The sequence below is a fragment of the Paramormyrops kingsleyae genome, chromosome 1 (genome assembly GCF_048594095.1).
Source record: "Paramormyrops kingsleyae isolate MSU_618 chromosome 1, PKINGS_0.4, whole genome shotgun sequence".
NCBI lineage: Eukaryota > Metazoa > Chordata > Actinopteri > Osteoglossiformes > Mormyridae > Paramormyrops > Paramormyrops kingsleyae.
The window spans coordinates 29,979,231-30,002,186 of record NC_132797.1 but is presented as its reverse complement, the minus strand read 5'-3'; the positions used below and the strand labels follow the sequence as shown (position 1 = coordinate 30,002,186).

Sequence of the window (22,956 nt, the reverse complement as noted above, 5' to 3'; positions counted from 1 at the left end):
AATGCCAGGCAGCACAGGGCTCAAGGCCAGGAAAAACCCTGGATTGGACGGCCATCACATTTGAACAATTAAAGAGGTTCGGTCACAGCTGCTCGGGTTGGAGGACATGCGCTGTACAGCATGTTGCCGCACCCACTACACGACAAAACACCTTAGGATCCCAGTTGCTGACCCCCCCCCCCCCCCCTCAGGCTGACATGCGGTCCAGTTCCACCCTCAGTAAATCAGCGTCCCCTTGGCCTGGTCCAGCTGCTCTAGTCCTGTGAGCCTGATCACTCTCAGGGAAACGTACCACATGGCCGTAGTGCCATAACTGACGCTCCCTCACAATGCAGGTAATGTGCCTCATTCAGGATTCCCTGAGCAACAGCTTGTTTGACACGAAGTCCAACCATCACCAAACTAAAGATTCTCAGTAGGGCTGGGTGATATATTGAGTTTTTAAGATATATCAATATATTTTAATATGAGATATAGGATAATATCGTTTATATTGATATAGTTTATGCTGCTTTAAAATTATACTCATACAGCTGCCAGTTCAGCTATTACTCCTCTCTCTGTCTCTCACATAACTTCACCCGGCCCCGCCCCCTGCCCCACCCCCTGCCCCACCCCCTCACTCAAACGTCCTGCATGCAGCATGGAGACAGACACAGACACGAGGCAAGCTGGCGAGGAGGAGCTGTTTGGTAAAGTAATATATGCCAGTAGTTTATTTGAGCCGTTTTTTCCCAAGTATGTGTACAGCTGTCTGTTCATAAAAGTGCCTGTTTGACAGTGGGGACATACGGCTCCGCCTTGGTACTGTGTTTTTGTAATTATTTTATGGGGACAAAAATATCGAGATACATATCGTACATCGCCGTTCAGCTAAAGAATATCGAGATATGATTTTTGGTCAATTTCGCCCAGCCCTACACCAGAGAGACATAGTACTGAAGGAGTGCAGTCTTTGTCTCACAGCCATGTATCAAAACAGGGAGCACAAGGGGCCGGTGGTACAAAGCACCTTAAGTTTAGGTTTTTCTAATTCCAAGTTAAGATTTCCTTAAAATAAAATCGGTTGCACAAAATACCCTTAAATCTATTCCTTATTATTTCATTAAAGTGTTCACTTAAAGTATTTAAGTTGTTCTCCTTATCTTGGTCTTATACTTAAGGAATCCCAGTTGCACAAAAGACCTTAACAACCTAAGTAAGGAAAACAACTTAAGGTACCTCTGACTGTATCTTAACCGCAACACAGCTGAGTTTGTGGAGATAAAAGAAGAAAATTAACGCATCCCGAGAAGACATTTCTGCGAACCCAGTGCATATGATTAATGATCAATTTATTTTGCATTATAGATTTGACCAGAAGTCGATTTTGTTTATATGGCCTGTGACATGATTATGATTCTTTATTAAATTTGGGTAGCAGATCGATTTTTTTCCCCCACAGAATTAAAAGCGACACAACGTCATTCCACTAATACCGTGTTTCCCCGAAAATAAACCCTAGCATGTTTTTTCAGGATGCTTGTAATACAAGCCCTACTCCAAAAATAAGCCTTAGCTTATATCCCATGGATTGTACGGTAACTAGAATGAGATGCGATTATATGTAAACAGGAATTAGCCTAATATTTTGACTCCCAGACAAGATGAGTGCAAAAAGGAAGGAAATTCTGGTTCTAAAGGAAATTGAGTTGCGAGATATTCAGGATGGAATTTCGGAGCTTGGAGATTTACGATGATGTTCCAGAAGATGATGACATGACGACTATATTTGAATAAATGTATGCACAGTAGATTTTTGTTCATGAATAAATGTACCGTTAGATTGTTTACATGGAAAGATACGGCTAGAAGATGACATGGTGTCTGTATTTGAATAAATGTGGATTTTTGTTCATGAATACTGGTAAATGTACTGTAGTTTGTTGAACATGGGAAAATGACATCCCTTGAAAACAAGCCCTAACACATCTTTTGGAGCAAAAATTAACACAAGACCCTGTCTTACTTTTGGGGAAACAAGGTAAGCACCGGCTTTTATTTTTTTTATTTATATTTTTCAGACAGATGTGCATTAATGAAATTAAACATTTTAGTTACATTCTTGTTTTAGTTTTTGTCACATGAAAAAAAGCCCTTCATCAGGTCATAGTTTCGTTAACATTTTCAACCAAACGAAATTAACACTGGCGGCGTACCACAAACATGCGTGAGTGCAACCAAACAAATGGTCCCCACTGAAACTGTACAATTTACTGCTATAAAATTTCTTTTAATGCAGTAAATTCCTTAAAGTTTTTCCTTAACTAAGGAAACTTTTTAAAGAATTCTGTGCAGGACCTTTAAATAAACTTCTCAACTAAGGAAAAATCAAACCTTAAGTGCCATACTTAAGGTGTTTTGTGCAATCAGCCCCAGGACTCTAAAGACTTGGATCTTCGTCCTCTTGCAAAGATATCAGGAGTTCCACACACCCCTTTCCAGCAACCTCATGATCACCCATGGTCTCCCAATTTGTCCTCCGACTTTATAGGAAAGGTCACCAGAGACATGAATGCTGCAGCCGAAGTAAGTGAACCTCGACACAGTTGACACAGAGAGACTCAGGAGGAGCTTCTATCCTCATGCTGTAAGACTTCTCAATCAGGGCATGACACCACTACCTCTCAAATATTATACAGCAGATACGTAAACTGCATGGACGCTATCCACTTATCAAGGCAAACTTCAATGCACACTGCACTTTGCACAACAATCATCTCATGCGTCACCACTTGCCACTTTGTTTTTGTATATGTTGTATATATTGTTAAATTCATTCTTATTTGTCTGCACTTTTTTACTCTGTTTACTCTTTTTTGCAGTCTTTGGATCGGTCAGGGTTCATTTCACTACATGTTTTACTTGTTATAACTATGTATGTGACGAATAAAGAATCTTGATCTTGATCAGAGAGACACACTGCTGATGGCTATGCCCAACAGGTCATTAAAGGCCTGGATCTTGGTTTTGATCTATAGGACACTCACAAACCGAGACACTCAGACTCCTCGATCAATCTCTCAAGAGCCCCAATCACAGCCTCCATTGACTCCACTGCATCCCCACCAACGTCAAGATCAGTGAATCTTTCTCACCAACAGATACCCCACAGCTGCCGGACCTCAGGACCCTGCACGACACCCAGTCCATGCAAGCACTGAACAAAGTAGGAGCAAGAACACACTCCTGATGAACCCCAGAGTCAACTGGGAACGCAGAGGGTCAGCCTCCACTCTGAACAGCACTCATAGTACCAGTGTACAGGTTGGCCAGATGTCCAGCAGCTTCTGCTTACTGGTAGATGAGCGAGTAATGATGGATCCTGTTGAGGATGACCCTAGGAAGGACCTTACCTGGCACTGAGAGCAGTGTTATCCCCCTGTAGTTGCCGCAATCCAGGTGATCATTCTTCCCTTTCCAGATAGGGAGAACAAGTCCTGTTTTCCAGTCAGACAGGATGACGCCTATCTCCAAACTAGAAGCAAAGACTGTTTGCAATGTCAGGAGGACAGCCTTCCCACCAACCTGGAGAAGTTCACCCTGGATCCCTGTGGCTTTCCCTACCGCCAGCTGGTTCACCACCTGTGCAATCTCAGCGAGATTGGGTGGCTAATCAGCTAATCAGCTTCAAGAATTGTGGACCCACAGATGCCCAATGACCATTGCCGGAGGATCAGCTTTAAAAAGCTGCTCAAAGTAGCCGGCCCAGTGGGTCACAACTACAGTGTCATCTGTAAGGACATCACCTGCCCTGACTGCGACTCTCCAGGGAACAGATTGGGATATGCACCCTTCAGTTCGTCTGTAAGCAGAATGGAGTCACTAGACCATAGATGGAGAGTCACTTTCTCACAGATTCCTCTAACAGATGCCTCCTGATCTGCCCTCAGAGCCCTGGATCCTTTTCAGTTCCTAGAGAGCTGTTGCCATCAAATTGTGCGCTATGCCGCCTATCAATGATATCCAGGGTGCCCTCCAAGATTAAACACCTCCTTCTGGAAATACAGGCAACAACAGCACAGCCCTCAGCAACCTTCAGGGTCTTGTCATGGAAGGTCTCCCATATCATATAAGAAACAGCTGTTGAACCCAAATCTGCAAGTTCCTCACGCAATCTGCATGCAAAGTCATTAGACACAGCCTAATCTTGGAGTCTGGCAGGTCCAGCGTCATTCTCTTAGTAGGTGGTTGCCTACTGGCCTAAGCTAAATCTTCAGAGTAGCAACAACAAATCTGTGGTCAGAATTCACAAACTGGGCACTTCTGTAGACCCTGCAGTTCTGTAGCAGCCTCCAGTATCTGCCTGAGAGGATGTGATAGATCATCTTTGCATCACTGCCAGTATTGGAGTATCAAGTCCAACAATGGGGCTCAGGGCACTGGAACCAGGATACAGTGACCTTCTGACCTTCTGCAAAGTCAAAGAAAATGGAGCCATTTTCACTTACCATGGTCACCAGACCCATGGAGACCGACCCATCCCTCCTAACTAGCCCTGTCAGCACCACTGAAGTCACACATGAACAGAGAAGTGTCACCTTGCGGGCACCCATCAACCACCAAGCAAGGTTGCAAATAAAATGTCTCCCTCACCAAGATATCACTCACCACTGTCGGAGCATATGCAGAGCCAACAGACAAGACACCCAGAGAGTGCCTTAGTCTGAGTCTCATAATACGCTTGTTGAAAGGAGTGACATCAGACACTATCTAGAGGAGCCAATCTTCTATAGCAACAGCTACTCCATTTATATAGCAGCCATCAGAGTAACTAAACCAACAATACATGTACCCACCTACAGTGATATGGCTGCTCCCCAGTGTGCTTACCTCAGACAGTGCTGCCAATGAAATGCAGTTTACGAAACTCCTCCACCTCAGGTTAGGTGCTGTCATGCAGTGGGGGGATTTCGGCTCCCGAAGGCTGTCCCCCATCCCCTTCATGATACGTGCAGCCTTCCTGTGGGCGGCTGCAGCAGAGCTACTCCCACGGAGAGCAGAAAGGACTCCTGCCTGTCATTTTGGAGATGATTGGAGTTTTTATGGTGACTGGAGTGCCAATCCCGTCACCAAACCCCAAATTATTCCCTGCAAGTTCGAGGGCCTCTTGCAGGGCTGGATGCAGTTTAACGTCATACAATTTAAACCACATTTTAAGAACATGTCTTCTCTTCCTGGCACTACACTGCCCCCCCCCACCTCCCCATCTAAACAACACTTTACAAAATGTATTACATCATCAACTCACACAAAGAAATTACTACTATTAAAGTGAAACTTCATTTCTGTTTTCAAACAAAAACCAACAATATTCACAGATTTAGTTACCTTTGTTTTACACTTTTTGTTCTCTGTAATACAAGTGCCAGGATGTCAAAATTCATTTCACACCCGTAATGCATCTCCTTTCTGAAATGTGTAAGTCACATCAGACACAAACGCACCATTTACACAGCAGTGTACATTCAGGGACATTCTGAACGCTGTTATCACTAGCAATACACATCACCTACCACACGTGCCGCAGTAGCTCATGGCTGGCTTCTTACGTGGTCTGGTTTTGCATAACATTACATCAGCCCAAACCCCAACTCCCTCTTTCATAATTCCTATGGCCCCATGTGTTTTTAAAAGAGAGATGATTTGTTTTCTTTCAAGTCTGTTTTATTGCACTTTTAACTGACAGTTGTGATTCCCATACCAACCGTAGCCAAGTAATCCGCGTAAAATATTCTGACAGATCAAAAAATAATATAGGCTGTGTTGAAACTTCTGTGCAAAGCTACTGCATCATTTAATCAACACAATCGTAAAGTAATTAACGTGTAGGTGTGTATTTTATTGACTACAATCAGAGTCTTGGAATACTAATTGATTAAAAGATAACTTTTGATTCCAAATATTCGGGCATTTCTAGCGACAGGCAGCAGCTAACACAATCACAAAACAAGAATATGAACATCCAGCTGCTGAGAGTTGTGCTGTTGTCAGTCAGTCCCTGGATTAAAAAAAAAAACAGCATCCTACCGCTGAGACACCTGACAGGTACGATTTACCACGGTACATAACCAGCTCCGCTAGAGAAGCAAACTATTTACCATAAATCTCCTAGGCGGGACCTGAGCTGGGCTTCAGCTATTCTGTGGTGGATGAACCAAACGGATCAAACAGGTCAATGGTGAGGACTACTGTCATTTCAGAAAACTCTCATTACAGAATACAATGTAATTAGAAGAAAAAAAAAGTGTTTGAAAGAATGCAAAAAAAGTGTGCTTCTGGTGCTTAAAACTGAATGACTCAGGGATGAGTGGCCATGTTCTTAATCAGAAAAGTATGTGTGCATAAAGGCTTAGCACATATAAAACGTATGAATTACAGTGCAAGTGGTTTGTTTTCTTACCATTTCATGCCTGACTCTGCTGACCCCTGCTGGTGGCTCTAGGAATATACCCACATCACAGGGACCAAAAACGTAACCACGACCCCTACAGTGGTGGAGACACGGCCTGACACTCTTGGGAGGGCACCTCCAAAATGCCATCACATCTGGCCTGGGTTACAGCAGGTGGCATAGCCCATAACTTTGTGGGAACAGTTTGGGGATGGCCCCTTTCTATTCCAACATGACTGTGCATCAGTGCACCAAGATCCCTAAGGACATGATGAGCGAGCCTGGTGTGGAGGAACTTGAATGGCCTGCATAGAACTCTGACCTCTATGATAGAACACCTTTGGAATGAATTAGAGCCAGGCCTTCTCATCCAACATCAGTGCCTGACCTCACAAATGCTCTCCTGGAAGAATGGTCAAAAATTCCCATAAACACACTCCAAAACCTTGTGGACAGCCTTCCCAGAAGAGTTGGGGGGGGGGGGGGGTACTGAATCAGCTCTTGCTTGCCCTGGTGCTGTGCTGGCACAGGCCATCGAAGACTGGCCCCTCATTCCTCCTAGTGCTCTGCCCAGATGACTCACTGTATCCAGTCATGGAGGTCTGAGTCGAGAAAGACTAGCATCCTCTTTTGGTGAGGGCTGTCACCCGTGGGCGCACCAGGGAAGGGCCTTTCCCTTTCCTCTGGAATGGTTTCTTTTCTCTACATGTGTTGCCTGACATGCACTTTGATGAATTCACAAAAAGAAATGCTGTCGTGTCCTGAGATGTTCCCCTGAGACCCTCTGGTGACAGAAGAGGGTAAGTACACTCAACAGGTTCTTCCTGTGCCATTAACCCCAGGCTGGTATCCGGTAGGTGAAGCACCATGGGGATTCCAAGGCTGCATCCGTCATTTAAGAAAAGTGCTGCAGATCCAGAAATTGCAGAGGTCCTCTGTTCAGGAAGCTCTTGCGGTTCCCGACCCATTCGTGATTTGTTGGCTAGGTTTTGTTCCGCCAGTTCCACAGAGTTAAGGATCTTCACTGACTAAGTTCGTGTTTTGGAAGGTGAAGCATGCACTAAAAGGACACACACATCAGATACGCGCACAGCAAAAAAAATAATCTGTTTTGATGGACCGTCAGTGTTAATGCTGAAAGTAGGGGTACTGAGGGTGTTTCAGCACCCCCTCTTGGCTGTTTTGTCAAAGAATAACAAAGCGTTAATTGCCCCGTAGTGGCTCAGAAGCGACTTTATGATTATTTCCCCAACAAGACTATTGCAGTTAGTTGTTGATAGCTACCGCTGAATCAGAAGAACTTCAAAATATATTGGTCATTCCAGCTTCCAGAGCTCAAAATGCCTTCCTGCCCTGTCAAGCTGCATCATTTAGGAACAGGTTTTGAAAACAACACACATTATGCAGTCATATTTCGCCGTGATACTAGGCGGTAGGCAGTTGAGTGAACGTGAGAACTCACAGGCATTTCACGCAACACATCCTTGCATGGTACATCAACACAGATTCTTTATTGTCGTCAAAACATCTGGCATCCCTCCAGGCACACACATTCTACTATAGAACACAGGAAGCATATTTCTTGCCATTTCGCTATTACAATTTCAGTTAAGTGCCACTGCTCATTTACCATCAGGCCAATCACAATACAACCTTATATTTCAGGCACCAAAATAACAGGCTACCTTGATGTTACACCTGAAGATGGACCGTATTAGGGTCCTAAATTAAAAAAAATGCTGCCAATGTGTTGCATTTAGAAACATTTGTGTTATACCTTATTATTATTTGTGTTGCCATATCCAGTGTGGCCTCGTAACAAATCTGATTGACAGATATAAAGAACCTGAACTGATTATTCGAAAATTGCCACGTCTTCTTAAATTTGAAAAAACTGCGACACTGAAACTCAATGTGTGAAACCACAAAACTCCATATTGCAACAATAAAGGCAGTACACTATAAAGTGTACCAACACCCCACTTTGAATTACTGCCAGTAGTCATTTTAAAATATAGCTAAAAGGCTATATGTGAAGTGTCTGTCATATGGAGGAATATCACCCTGAATTAGTCAGGAGTTTTTTTTTTTGTTTTACCCCAAGATTTCGCAGTAGATTTTTTTGGTTATTGCATTGACATATTATAAACCCAAAAAAATGTATTACATGCTGCTATCCAGTAGCACATAAAATGGTATTTTCATAGAAATTATGTGCTAAAAACCTCCATTAAAAAAAAAAGTGTACTGTGAAATAAAGTGCTACTATGATGTAACTACAGTGTTCATGCCTAGTTACCATGGGGAAAATGTCACTTGATGACGTACGAGCTGAAACAGATCGGTAGGGGACCGCAATAGCCACTTACATATTCCAACAAACAGAGTTAGGATCTGCATTGGGAAGATGCAAGTCCCAGTAGTGATAATTAACAGCCTGTCCAAGATGGAGAAATTAATCTTAAAGACTTTCGAGATCAAATGCAATAACTAATGGTGTGATCTCCAGTATTTACATACCAGCATTTTCTACAGAGCAAAATTCGTAGGTCAAGGTTATAAATGAAAATGAACATAACACATTGTCAATGAATTTAGACATTTTAGGAATTAGTGATGCCCTTGATACACAAACACTAAGTGATTAGGTTTGATATTACCTGGAACTAGTTAACCACAATCTTCGTGTTTAGGCCGACTTACACGGCAACACACCACATTGCCTGTAACATTCCACAAAGACTGATTTTTTAAAGGATTTCAGACAAAGCATCACACCCTACAGGCCTACTGTTACTATCACAGCAGGCCATTTAATAATCACGAGCAACAAGGAAGTGGCAGTGTTTCTACATTTCAGCTAATTCGCCGGGATTTATGTTACCTTTCCTTTATCTCCTTTCTTATAATGGCAGTAGCATCAGTAAATTCTTCATTATCCTTTCACATTTCAAAACTTAAAAAGAAGTATGTGATGATCTCTGACAAAATGGGAAAGAAATATTTTCGTTGTTTAACATACAGCTTTTGTTCAAATTATGTTTTTTGGGATTAACTTTGGTAAAAAATAAACATAAATTTGGCCGACTCACTTATTAACAAAAATGTCACACAACCACGGTAAATTACAGTGATCTCCATACTAAACCTAGTAGGATTTTTTTGTACTATATTACCAGCACATGACCTTTCCCAAGTACATGTAAAACATCTTTGAGGTAAACGATACAAAAAGAAGCATCAGACCATGTGATGGCCGGCCATCGCAAACGACATCAACCTGCCCATAGCTGCAAGCTGCTGCACAAAAAACAAAGTGCATGGTGGGCGGGGAGTGGGCCGTCCATGGGCGGGGAGTGGGCCGTCCATGGGCAGGGAGTGGGCCGTCCATGGGCAGGGAGTGGGCTGTCCATGGGCGGGGACTTGCCACCAGGGGAGTGTCACTGAGGCTCCACCTCCTTCATGGAGGCTAATGCTGAATGGATGCGAACATGCAGCCTGCTCTCAAAGTCATATCCCGCATAACACTCCTGTGGAGGACACACAGATACAATTGAGTCAATTAAAAAAGAATTATATATTTTTTGCACAATTTGGAGATGCCTGATCATCCCTTATCAAACAACTATTAAGCAGTAAGATTTTCAAAATCCATTGATGTACAATAACAGACTCAAATTAATGTAGGAGCATCAGGTATTACTGCACTATGGCTTGTAACCAAACTGAATAGAGTCCCAGGAGGGACTGTAATGTCGTAAATATGGACAAAGAATTCAACTTCAATGTCAACATTAAGATGTAATAATGAGTAAATTCATCAACTGTTTTGGATTCAGGTCAGCTCGTCAACCTGAGGAACGATGATGATCACCACGACTATCTGTCCAATGCCAACAGCTGACACTTACCTTGGCCTGCAGTAGTAGTGATCTTCCCCTCCCCATAGACTGTCGGAAACCAAAGCGTAGGAATGAAATTAATACAGCCTCATCACAGCAAATCGCAGAGACAAGTCAACAACACATAAAAATCTGACCAAATACCTTCACCCAGTAGCTACAGGAAAATTATTGCAACACAACCCACCCCCTCACCTCTGGGTTCTCCAGCAGGATGCATCCCAGCTCATAGCAGGAGTACGGCTGCATGTATGAGATGCTCTGCTGGCCCAGATCATCGTTAGCTGACAGCTGAAACGACTGGTAAGCAGGGATTGCATCAGAGATTCACAGCTAACAGACTTTGTTACTGTCATAGCTGCAGTTAGACCCCAAGAAGGCTTTTATATGGGATTAATGTATGCAAGTGTCAGAACAGCGCACACGGATCTCAGAGTGCCTACATAGAGTCTGATCTGATAATGACGGGCTCTTCAGCCTCACGTTGGCGCTTAGATGCTAACACTTAGTGTCTGACTACTGACATGCTAACGGAGTCTTTTCTTACTGCCCGAATAGAAAGACGGAGTTAAACTCTTTCCGTTTGAGCCAGAACAGCATCATTAAAGTTCCCTATTGTCCCAATGCAAAATCACAACTGGCTGTTCTTGCATCCAAGCAGATATCAGCCAAGATTTCCTTTGTGTCTCAGTGCCAAAATGTCATATACTAGATGCTTTCAATGCAAATGCAAACATCTTTCTGATGCCAGCATTCTGCAGAGATCTCTCTCCTAAATGAGACGCCCATGTGTCAGAGCTATGCGGCACGCACATGTTTTTTTTTATTATAATAAATACCTGAATTGCATCCTTTGTGTTTCCTAGGCATTTGTGGATGGCGCCAAGAAGCAGGTGCTTCAGACTGGCGTGTGAAGCATCATCCACCTCCTGCAAGACTGAAAAAGCAAAAATATTTGGCTGGAGATAAAGCTTTTGAATGAGTAAAATGGACTGTACTGAAGTCTTTCCAAAAGCATACAATTTCCCCAGGAATTAAAGCCTTAATTCTTTTAACAGCCTTTTATACAATTATAACTTATAAATGGTTTGGATTATAGTGGGGATTATGGTGGCTTCTGCAGGAACTTGAATGATACATGAATGCCAGGTGCTGTGACCTAATAATCCACTAATTAAACCCAGTAATTAAAGGCTGAGGAACAATGAACATTATCACAATGGCTCCCTGACAGGCCATGGTTGGAAAGCCCCGCATAATACAGTGTTACACGGATTCACCTTGTTTTTTGGTTTTTAACAATGCTACCTTTGTTTTGCAAAAATCCACCAGGCTATACGGAAAATACATCCACCATTCTAAACCGATTAGTTAAGGAGGAGTAATCCCTTGAGTTTTCAACCCCTAGTATTGTGATAAAGCTCATGCTTGTCGTGGTGGGGGAGGGCAAGTGCCCCCTCTTACATCTGTATTTCCCATATGGCGAATCATTCAGGCAGACCTTGGCTCATAAGCTGCAGCTTTGACGAACAGCAGTTCGGAAGAGCTTTCCACAGGTAGAGGACCTCGATGACTCCCATAATGCACAGCTCCTTAGTAGGGGATGACTTCTTTAGCCTTTCAGCCTGTAGAGAAAAAAAAATACCTGATATGCCAGTTATAGTGCAAGAAACACTCATAAGCTGCAATCTGGCTAAAGTCTGCCATCAAGTGGCCAACACAGACATTCTGGTTAGTCATTTAGAAGAATAGGAGGAGTTTTGATGGAAGTTTAGAGAATATTTGTTGCACCAACCTCTAGGAGGAATAACAACACCATTTACAGGATTGTGATAACCATCATGGTGCCAAAGCAGGGAGTTATGGAATGCAGACAATCTCAGAAGGGGAGGTGGGGTGGGAGGGGGGAAAAAATCACAGCCACAATGTAGCCACCATGCGTCAACAGGCTAACAGTACAAACACCTCCATGACTCACCCTCTTAACAGAGAACTGCTCGATTTGATTATTCTTCCTTTTAAAAAGCTTCTGGACGTCGTTACAGACATTCACAGCCCCCTCCACGTCACCAGCAGCACCCTGACAAACTGCAAGAAATGTGAGAAAATGGAGATTTTAAGTTGCCAATGCCAATTTTAATAAACTGCGATTAGGTTCCTGAAGCCCTGACCATCATGCACCAACCTCCGGTCAAGTAGGCATAGTAACACTGGGACCACCTTGACTCATTCTTCAGCCGCTCGAAGGACTTGAAGGCGTCAAAGTAGTTCATCTCGATCATACTGCACCAGCCTGTAGCCACAAGGGGGCACTATGTTACCCACGGACACCCATGCACGGTTACCATGGCTACATCAGTTTCTGATTATAACACAGGCCGAAACTGACAGCTGCATTTTCTTTTAACAGTACACTGGACAGATAAATCGTATGGATAAATCGTCAATATTGGACCACATACCGATTTCGTAGAGACACACGTGCTGAATTTCCCTTTGATCCGTCGCAAGTTCCAACGCATCATGGAAAGACGTCAAGGCACTATTAATTTGGCACTGAAGAATGGTGGGAGAACAACACCGGCATTACGAGACGCTTCACTGCCCCCTCCGACCACACAAAACCAGACTGATTGCTCTGCAGGCCTAAAACACACTCGGCAGGGTCAAACCCCCCCGCGGCCCACAGACTCACCTCCAGCCGCTGCACGCGGCCCCTGAAGAACGTGAAAAGCGAGGAGTTGGGGTAAATGGCCGCCTTCCTCTGTAGGATGGCCTGGGCTTCCACCAGGCCCACCTGTGTGTCCGTGCCATCGGGGGCGAAGAACGGCTGCACCACCGTGTGGTACCAGAGCAGAGACAAGCTGAAGGTGTGGGGGGGAGGGGGGGGACGACATCGACATGGAAAGTCTAAAGCAACTGCCTTTAAGGGCCTCGCTCAGGTGCCCAATGATGACATCGCTTTACGTCAAAGAACGACCTTCCGATCACAGGCACAGCATCTTAATATGCTGAGCCACACAGTGCTGCTTTGCACCTGATACAGACAGAGCACACGTACTCACGTAGCGAGCGGCGCCTTCATGTCCTTACTCTCACTGGCAAATGTGAGCGAGGCGAGCCCCTGCGCCCGGTCGCCGGGAAACCCCAGCAGGTTGACGATTTTCAGGAGGTGCGGTGGCACCATGGAGATGCAGAGGTGGAAGAGGCCATAGCCAAAGCTGACGGAGCCCTTGAGGCGGCCCAGGGTCTCGGCCGTCACCACCTCCCTCCCAGGCTGCGCCACTGCGTTGTCGTTCGCCCGATCTGCAGGCTGCGCCACCGACGGCAAGGAGGAAGAGGAGGAAGAAGCTCGCCGCTGGTGGGCGTCCTGCAGCAGGCCGATGTCACTGTAGCACTTGTTGTACATCTTCCAGGCCTTGCGGAGGATCCAGCCCCCCTTAATGTACGCTGGGGACGTTTTTAGGGTTGGGGGTGGGCGGTGGGGGAACAGAGAGCCACAATTTACCCAACTGGGGTCAAGTCAATTCAATCTCCTTCAAGGCTCAAGGGGAAGTGACCATAATGAGCATTTATTTTATTTGTACGTAATTTTATCTAAAATATAATAGGATTTTTTAAGGTAGGGGGCATAAGAGGTGCCATAACATATATAGAGGGGCCAACCTTTCCATTAGAGAGAGAGAGCGAGAGAGAGAGAGAGAGAGAGAGCGAGAGAGAGAGTGAGAGAGAGAAGCTACGTACCTGACAGCTCCTGCTTAACGAAGGAGAGCACAGCCAGATACACCTGGCAGTCCGCCACGATGATCTGCCGCTGCAGCCGGTCCACCACCACAGCCCCTGACCTCTGGAAGTCCATCTGGGGTGGGGAAGCAGAGCATTCTGGGTAATGGCATCAAGCCCGAAGTGGCCTGTGAGTTTCACCCTGCATGGCAGTTGAGCGCCTTCACAACAAGCCGGTACAAGCTATTATTTTGATATTGGGTGGGTGTGTGGGGGGGGGGGGTATTCCCATCACATTCATTGGACAGTGACATGGGGGGGGGGGGCGGGCGGTATTCCCAATACATTCATTGGACAGTGACAACAGTGACATTGGGTGGGTGTGGGGGGGTATTCCCTCACGCTCTTTCTGATCCGGTTCTTGATGGTCTCGATGACTCCAGAACCGTCGCTCTCACACAGTTTCTCCGTGGCCTTGAGGTCCTCGCAGGCCATCTGCATCTTCTCGTCCTCAAAGGTCATCATGGCGTTCTGCAGGTGAATGGGGGGGGGGGGGGGGGGGACAGCAGTGCCCCAGTAGCCATTAAAGTCGGATGCACATCGCAGATACCAGATCACGATGGGTGGCAGTCTGGGCACGCCTGGCCTGCCCTGCAATTTTTTTTACCTTTCTGCAGCTTGTCTGTACATATTCAATCTCTTTTCATAAACGATAACACCATAGAATGTTCCAGAAAGCAGGCTGCTAGGAAATTCTGTAAGTTTGTCGTGCACTAGTCCCCGAGTGTCAAGGGTGAATACAGGGGCAGGTTCACACTGGCCCCAGCTGAAAGCTGACTGGCCCCTGGGGGGGCCCCTCACCAGTCACTCACCAATACAAAACACATACATTGGCTAAAGGTAAGGTGGGGGGGGGGGGCACATACCGCAGAAGCTTTTCACAATCTCTGATTTGTGCACCTCTATATCGGACTAATTATACAGCTTGTATTTATTCATTATTAACAAATGCATTTAGGCTGACGCCCACGCAGCAGATGGCGGCCTATAATTCATTATTTTAACCAGACACGTCCTTATTTCCGGGGGCATCCAGGGTGGAAACGACTACTCACCAGGAAGCTGACGAAGCTGGCCCCGAAGCTCATCAGGGGGCTGTAGGTCCTGAAGAGACGGGGGGGGGGGGGTGACAGAGACATTAGAGGTGCCGCTCAAATGTCAGAACGGGTCTCAACTACGTTCTCTCCATGTGGAATTCACTGGAATAGCCTGGGGGAGCACAGAGGAAGGAGTGCCTTCTCAGCACTGTCTGAAGTTGTGGGCTCAGCTCCAGGTGGCAGCTGTCCCCTGCAGAGAAACCCTGTGACCATCGAGCTGAACACCCCGGGACAATGAGCTGCGTACCCGAGAGGGGATCACGCATCCCAATCCTAAGGCGGAGAAGATGCCCAATGACATCCATCTCACCTCAGCTGGTGCCAAACCTGCTCTCAGTTACACTTTATCTTGTTGACTTTTCTACTCAGGAACACAAAGGTTCAATCCCAGAATGCAGCGAGAGCAGGGTGTGGACTGTATGGAGTTCAGTGTCAATGGTTTACTCCAGCGTTTCTCAACCCAGTCCTTGGATACCCACAGAGCCCACATTTTGGCTCCCTCCCAGCTTCCAGCCAATCAAGAATAGAAAAGATCTAGTACAGATGTGCTGGAAGGACCGAGGGAGCAAAAAAATATGGATTCCCACAGACTGGGTTAAGAAATACTGGTTTATATGAACCGCATGTCTCTGAACAGCAGTGGGCAGATGGTCGGCCCAGCAGAACCCAAAACACATGGGCATAATGTGCAGATACTCATACACGGGGCCAAAACCGGATTCAGAACCATAGCAATCGTACATGTGAGGTTACTGTGGCACATTGGGGCACGACCTCACCTAGAATGGGAAACTCATCAGGATTATGACAATACAAAAAAAGCCACACACTTAGTCACCAAAACGGGGAATGGATTGGGGCGTGGGGGGGGGGGGGGGGGCACGTTCCACACAAACCCCAGTCTGATCAGGAAAGGCACAATTACCCATAAGACCCTTTCAGCTCAGTAAATAACAGTTTCTTCATTTGCCAGAATCACACACACAACATAACAGGGGGCCATCACCCCCCACTAAGCTTCCATCTTTACTCGCAGTTAGTATTGCAGTGACATTTTAGATGGTTGATTATCGCCACCACACTTCCTGTCTCACAGTCCCCTGAGACAGCCCGATACCCTGGCACATCAATGCTCTGCCAAAGGCTTAGCAAACTAAATTAAAACATAATAAAACAAATTCAAAAATAAACACAGGGAGGTAGGCGGGGCTGTCCTGCTGCAGTGCTGATTGGCTGCCCACTGGTGCCCAGGTGCAGCTGCCCCTCCGCACTCACACACCCCATCTCGATGAGCCAAACACATGTAACCACTAATCACCATCTTGTAAACATCTGCCTGCACACACACAAACCATACCACCAATCAGCAGAGTTATGGTGTGTTCCATTTGCCCTCGGAACTCGGATTCCGAATTTTGAAGCCAGAAGTGACGACATGCGCGCTCCTGTTTCTCAGAGATCCGAGAAATATCTCGCGGTACAGAGGATCCCTAGTTCAGAATCCAAAATGGCTGTGCCCTTTATCAACAGAAGTGAAAGTTGTAGTGTTATACTGTTTAAGTTCTACTTCTCATTTGTGGCTCATTAAATCACTCACGCACCACTCTATCCGTCCAACTTATCAGTGGAAGTGTTGCTACGGAGTTTTATATATGCAAGCACTGCGCGTAATGTGTTATCAACTGATATTGCTAACAATGGCTCAATTAACCGGGCTAGAATTGGATTTCATAATTAGTCGGATTATTTGTTGGATTTAAGGTAGTTCGGGCTAATTGTAAGTGATCATTAAATCAGACAAGCAGTCCGGCTAAGCAAAAAATCTTGATTTTTGTTATGGGTCCATTGTATTGCTACTTCTGTGGCAAATGGAACGCATCCAACTCGGTTTTTAGCAGATGTGACAATCTCGGCAACCGAAACTCAGATCCGAAGGCAAAAGGAACGCACCACTAGTCAGGTGGTGTCCAATCATGTTTATGTTCAGGTCCCCACCCACTTTGCAAGCCACAACACCTTCAATGAAAGACACACTGAATCATCCAGTAGGGCAAAGACTCCACAGTAGAAGAAAAAATCCACAGCTCTGCTTATAAAATATGGACGAAGAAATAAAACACCCTTGTCACTTCAAAACACTGCGCAGAAATGCGGGAAAACATCCGGCTCTCACCCGAGGCCGCGTCAGCCGGCCCAGGCCGACCCGCCCAAGAGGTGGCCGACTTGCCAGAGTCGTCACTCACACTTCCGAAGACAGTAAAAACGCATTAGTGTTAACAGGCTGTGACAGAAGTATATAAATCAAAGAGCCACACACAGCACTCCTGCAATTCTGTACATTCACAGTGGTGTCCTGCCTTGTTTACTGGCATAACTAAAGTTTCGTATTTTTTAAAGAGATACAAAACACACAAAAAAACGCCACAATATGTCCAGAATTCAGTCTTAAACGATGGTCCAGACCCATCGGTGTAACCATAACAGACTTCTCTCCGTAACCGACTCGCTCGATGGTAGTCATCTTCCAGGAGTAACGTCAAGTACTTTGTTTCCATTAGGAGTGTAACAGTACGCGCATTTGGACCAGAGTTGCACAGTTCTAACATGAAGCTGAAAGCTGCTAATGTAAATACAGAACAGATCAGGTGCAGTTAATTTTCTGAATGTGCCCCTTAATGGACATATTTTATTCACTTGATAAAAGTAAATAAAAATAAACATTCTAAGTTATAAGTAGTATTAACAGAGACTTAGGAAAAGCACACAGTCATACTTTTTTTCAGTAAACCATTGTTTAATGAAAAAAAAAAGAAGCAATTTATGTTTTACCTACCCTGATCCGGAAACGTACCAAACCATGACTTCAAATCCAAGGTAGATAGCGGACTGTGATGTTCTGTACATTCACAGTGGTGTGCTGCCTTGTTTACTGGCATAACTAAAGTTTCATATTTTTTAAAGAGATACAAAACACACAAAAAGTGCCACAATATGTCCAGAATTCAGTCTTAATAAAAGACTGCAAATCCAAGGTAGATACCGGACTGTAATTTTTGTGTACCATTTCTCCCCTAGTGTCCAGCCTCCTGTTGAGGAGGTGCAAAGACTCGCCATCACAACCAAGACATTTCGGGCACTGCCCTGCACCTTAGCATCTCCTGACACGGAGTGGGGGGGGTTCATGAATATCAGACAGCAACATAAGTGGGTGATAAGGGTCCCCATCTGAGCAGTTACCCAGCTGCCCCGTCCAATTACTCCTCTCTAACTAGAATAAAGCATTCCACAGCAGGTTCATACCAGGGGCCAAGAGTGCACATAGACATTAGACAGAGATTTCACATGAAAGCAGTGAACACCAACTCCATCCAAAAACAAGCAGCGGTCAGGCGAAGTGTGGCCCAGCAAGTAATCAATCAGAAGAATGCCGACTCAAATCCAGTGATTTGACCCTTTGGCCCCTAAGCAGGACCCCTAAGCAGGGTCCCTAATCCCCAATTGCTTCAGGGATTGGCTAACCCTATTTTCTCATTTTCTTGCTGCCTTGGGTAAAAGCATCTGCTAAATGATTTATTATTGAACTACAAAACAGCTCATCGTAAACAATGTGGGGGTGAAGACGTTTGATTTTGTGGGGGATAGATGCTAGATGTCAGCTTAGGGCTTAGTGATAGCTTCTGGCATGGCAGAACCCCGGAGCTGGAGTCCTTGAACCGTCCGACAGTGGGGGGATGGGAGGGGCAGAGGCAGGCTGGCATGTCAGAAACGTGCCTGCAAGAGGCTCGTGTTCGTGGCCAACCTGGCGGTTCACACAGACCGCAGCAGAGGCACCGTAGCGGCAGAAACTAGAGAGACATGGAGCAGAGATAAAACACCGAAACCGAAACAAGGCTAGACGAACCCTGCATCATGCATGTCTTCGTGCGAGGAATCTGCAACAATGCAGCCGACATTCCAACCATGACTAAAAAGAATTACAGAAAACCTGATCAAGGTGTGTGTGTGTGTGTGTGTGTGTGTGTGTGTGTGTGTGTGTGTGTGTGTGTGTGTGTTGGGCTGGGCCACGAAATGTGGGGCAAGTATTGTGAGATGGATACAGCAGACCAGGCATACATAGGATACTACCGATGCTGCGGATTAGATATTTTAAGCCTCCCCCCCACATAAACCTAGAAGCAGGCTTCCCATCCTGGCTCAGATGCCGTCAAAACAAGGCAGCAGAGGGGAAGCCCCATCCAATCCACCCAACACCCACCTACACCAGCTACTGAAGACAGGACCGCACAGCCTCTGGGTGCTAAACAAGGTAGCAACTGGATTAGGGCAGCGAGCCTCAACATAAATTATAAAACAAAATAAGCAATCCATGTACAACATGGATAAAGGAAAAAGGACGCAAACATTAGGTATATAACTAAGGTGAGTGTATATGTGTATTTGATTGATTATACCCCATCCCTCGGGGGAGTGAGCGTGACTCCGCCTGGGTTCGGCTCTGCTCGTGGTCACATGGGAAGTGTCTTGCACGCGCGGGGCGCCGGCCAGCGTAGACGGCGTCTCGGCTCGCGCTCCGCTGCGTGCAGAGCTCCAGATGCACGCTGGGAAGCCCCCCTGACAAGCCCGAAAGCGCACGGTGACTTCCAGATGCTCACCGGTAACGGGGAACACCCCGCTGAGAACCTAGCTGTCACTGACGTATAGGCAACCTCCCTCCGTTCCTGGAACCCATTACAAGGACTCCTAAAATAGCTACCTGTCTTCAGAGACGTTCGATTCAGAGCCTGAAGGCCGTTTCAATGAACAGGGATTAAAGCACACTGTCAAATCTATATTTAAAGCATACGCACACACGGGAGAAGTAGCACACTTTGAGGAATGCCCGCTAACGTAATGTAAGGTAACTGTACTTCCCTCCGGATTTCCTGTCACACAGCCATCATGGCTTGATCTATACAGTGAGACAGATTCCCCGGCCGTGCCCGACTCCGGAGATCAGAGCTGCCGGGCGGCGTGTCGGTACCGGCTGCCTGCACACATGCTGCAACAACAGCCCATGAAGTCTGCTCACGTTTGCACGAACACCACCCCCTTTAAACAAACACGTGTGCGGGCAGCGACACAAGAAGCACCTCGCCACGATTAAACAGACCTAACTCTGAAAGTCCACTAGTGTCTTCCGGCTAGTAAAAACGAAAAGGGAAAAGGTGAAAGAGGCGTATTTTACGGTCCAGCTTTAACGCTGTGTGTATGTATCTCAGTCAACATACCATCATCAAACACAGCAAATGTAAATAAGCAGGTAGAGATCAAACACCACAAACACACAAAATAAACCAGAGAAATGAAGCCCATATATTGCGTATAATGAAACCCGGGCTGTGCTCCTCACCTGTATTTCTTGAAGAGCTCGTCGCTCTCCTTGAAGCCGTTGTTCAGAAGCATGTTTATGCCCTGAAGAGCCAGTTCGGCATCATCTATTTGCTCCGCTTTCCCATCGACCTGCTGCTCGGGACCGGCCATAGCTACAATTTCTATCGGGCTGTTTCCCTTTTTTCTCAAACAGCAAAATAAAATGTTTTAAAAAAATCGCTCCGGGCACCTACTTCCCCTAAATGGAAAGGAGCAGGAAGGCGGCTGCACTGAGCTGACCGCGGCGCAGCGCCGCACACCGGGAGGGCAGAGGGGGGAGCGTCCTCTCTCTCACCGCGGGCAGACACACCGGTCCGGCTTAGCGACCTTCCCGGCTCACAGAGACTGCCGAGAGCCTTTATTTCGCCTCAATTTTGGCTGTTTAGGGAAAGCGGCATTATTCACCGTTCGCTTCCGAAAGCGCCACAGTACCCGCAGCTTGTTTGCGTCGTTTACTTTCCATATTATTAAAGCTAATTTAAAGTCGTTGTTTTCTCTCCGCCCGCCAGTCAGCATGCAGTTTTCTGCTGGGCTGTGGAATCGGTGCTTAGGTTCCGTCCCGGTCCGGTTTAATTTTCATTTTCGTTCCCCGCCACTGGGTTTACGGCGCAGCTCCCCACTTCCTCCACGTCCCGTGCCGGGCAGCAGCAACCTTTGACCCGCCACGGACGTGCGCGCTGCCCGTTATGCCCACCCCTACCCCGACAGGCTCGGCTGGCTAGCAACAGCAAACGCATTAAACATATTTTTGTTCTCGACATTATGTATTTTGAAAATTTCACCTTTTTGTTTTAATTTACTATTAAAGAAAAAAGCAAAACCCACATCGTTAAATATCTGGTATATGTGGACAGGTATTGTGTACATAGACCTGTAAAGTTACATATATTTTTTCATGGTCAGATTTTTAGATAAACACAGGCTTTGCCCAGCAGCGTTCAAAGCCCAGTCCTTCTCTGTTAATTGTTTCATTTTATCTTAAAATAGCATCTCATTACAATGTGAAATTAGCAAAGTGGACCACGTAATGCTGGGTAATTACACTGTACCCTCCACCATTGGCTGCGCAGTAGAACAGCAGTGATTCATAATAACCCCCTGCCCCCCACCGCCACCACCCCAAGCATCCAACATGTGTCCGATTACTGTCCCTGTACAGCTGGCCAACAAACATTAAAATGGATAATTACAAAGGAGATAAATAAGGATTCTGCTTACAGTGGGAGGCCCACTGGCTATCACTGTTGCCTCATACCTCCAGGATTGGGGGTGTTAACCCCACCTCCTGCTTATTATGTATGTGTGAACCCTACAATGAAATGGCATCCCATTCAGTGTGTACCCCTGCATTGCTCCCTCTGCTTTCTATGATTGGCTCTTTGACCCCATGTGACCCTGTACTCTGGATTAGCTATTAGAAGATGGGTGGCTTGACACAGTAATGTATTGGTCATTTTGTACTTTTTTTTTTTACTGTTGCACCCCTGTTGTCCACATCATAAATTGATAAGTTACACATTGTCACTGAACAACAGGAGCAATTGATCTAATTAGTATTTAGTCCACTAGAAGGAACTAGTATTTTCACCTTCATTCGTTCAGTAGAACTTCGTGAACTGGAATATCCCCATGATCCTTCTCCTAAACCCAGATTGTGTGTAATTCACCTCAGCGGATGAGACAGAAACAGCTAGTCTTACGTTACACATCAGCGAACTTCATTTTTACCTTTATTTAGTTGAATATATACTCTGCTCTTAAACCTACAACCTTCTGGCCATAAACATTGATTCCTAACCATCACCACCACCACCTCCAAAGCATTGAAAATGACAATCGGCAATATATGAAACTCATCATAAACCCGTTGAAACCAAAGACTGTTTTCAGTTTAACAGTGTAGCTTTTGCGGTGATATCATTTAAACTATTCTTATTCTTATGCATATTCTATTTCTCATAATAACTGGGTTTGCTTTAGCCTACTTTTAATTTAACGTGGTACCTGTGGATTTTGTGTTAAATAAATTAAGTAAATCAGCAGCTTTGAAATTAAATATTTAAAAGCTGCATCCCTCATTTGAGATTAAATGAGGTAAAACGCAATTTAAGAGCATAATTACATAATCTGTATCCTAAATGGAATCTGCCTGATCTCTCAATTAAATGCACATTTTAGATATGGAATTTACTGAGTAGCCCTTGTTGCTTACTGTTACGTATAAGCATTTAATATTCGAGTGATGTATATTTACCATCTATGCAGCGATATTTGTGTAATAACACCGTCATGCAGCTAGGTGTCAGCACCTCCTAGGTAATAACTTTTACAC

General features: G+C 45.5%; 1 protein-coding gene across 1 annotated transcript; it reads right to left on the bottom strand.

The window, feature by feature from the left end:
• Window positions 1-7,917: 7,917 nt before the first annotated feature.
• On the bottom strand, window positions 7,918-21,275 carry ttc39c (tetratricopeptide repeat domain 39C). The gene is made up of 14 exons (XM_023826784.2): window positions 20,605-21,275; window positions 15,174-15,222; window positions 14,461-14,589; window positions 14,080-14,194; window positions 13,401-13,785; window positions 13,031-13,199; window positions 12,798-12,891; window positions 12,521-12,628; window positions 12,314-12,423; window positions 11,837-11,960; window positions 11,175-11,272; window positions 10,531-10,635; window positions 10,345-10,383; window positions 7,918-9,963 (listed from the first exon to the last, which is right to left on the bottom strand). The coding sequence occupies exons 1-14, from the start codon at window positions 20,733-20,735 to the stop codon at window positions 9,874-9,876; spliced, it is 1,746 nt and encodes a 581-aa protein (XP_023682552.1). The 5' UTR covers window positions 20,736-21,275; the 3' UTR covers window positions 7,918-9,873.
• Between the last annotated feature and the right edge of the window lie 1,681 nt (window positions 21,276-22,956).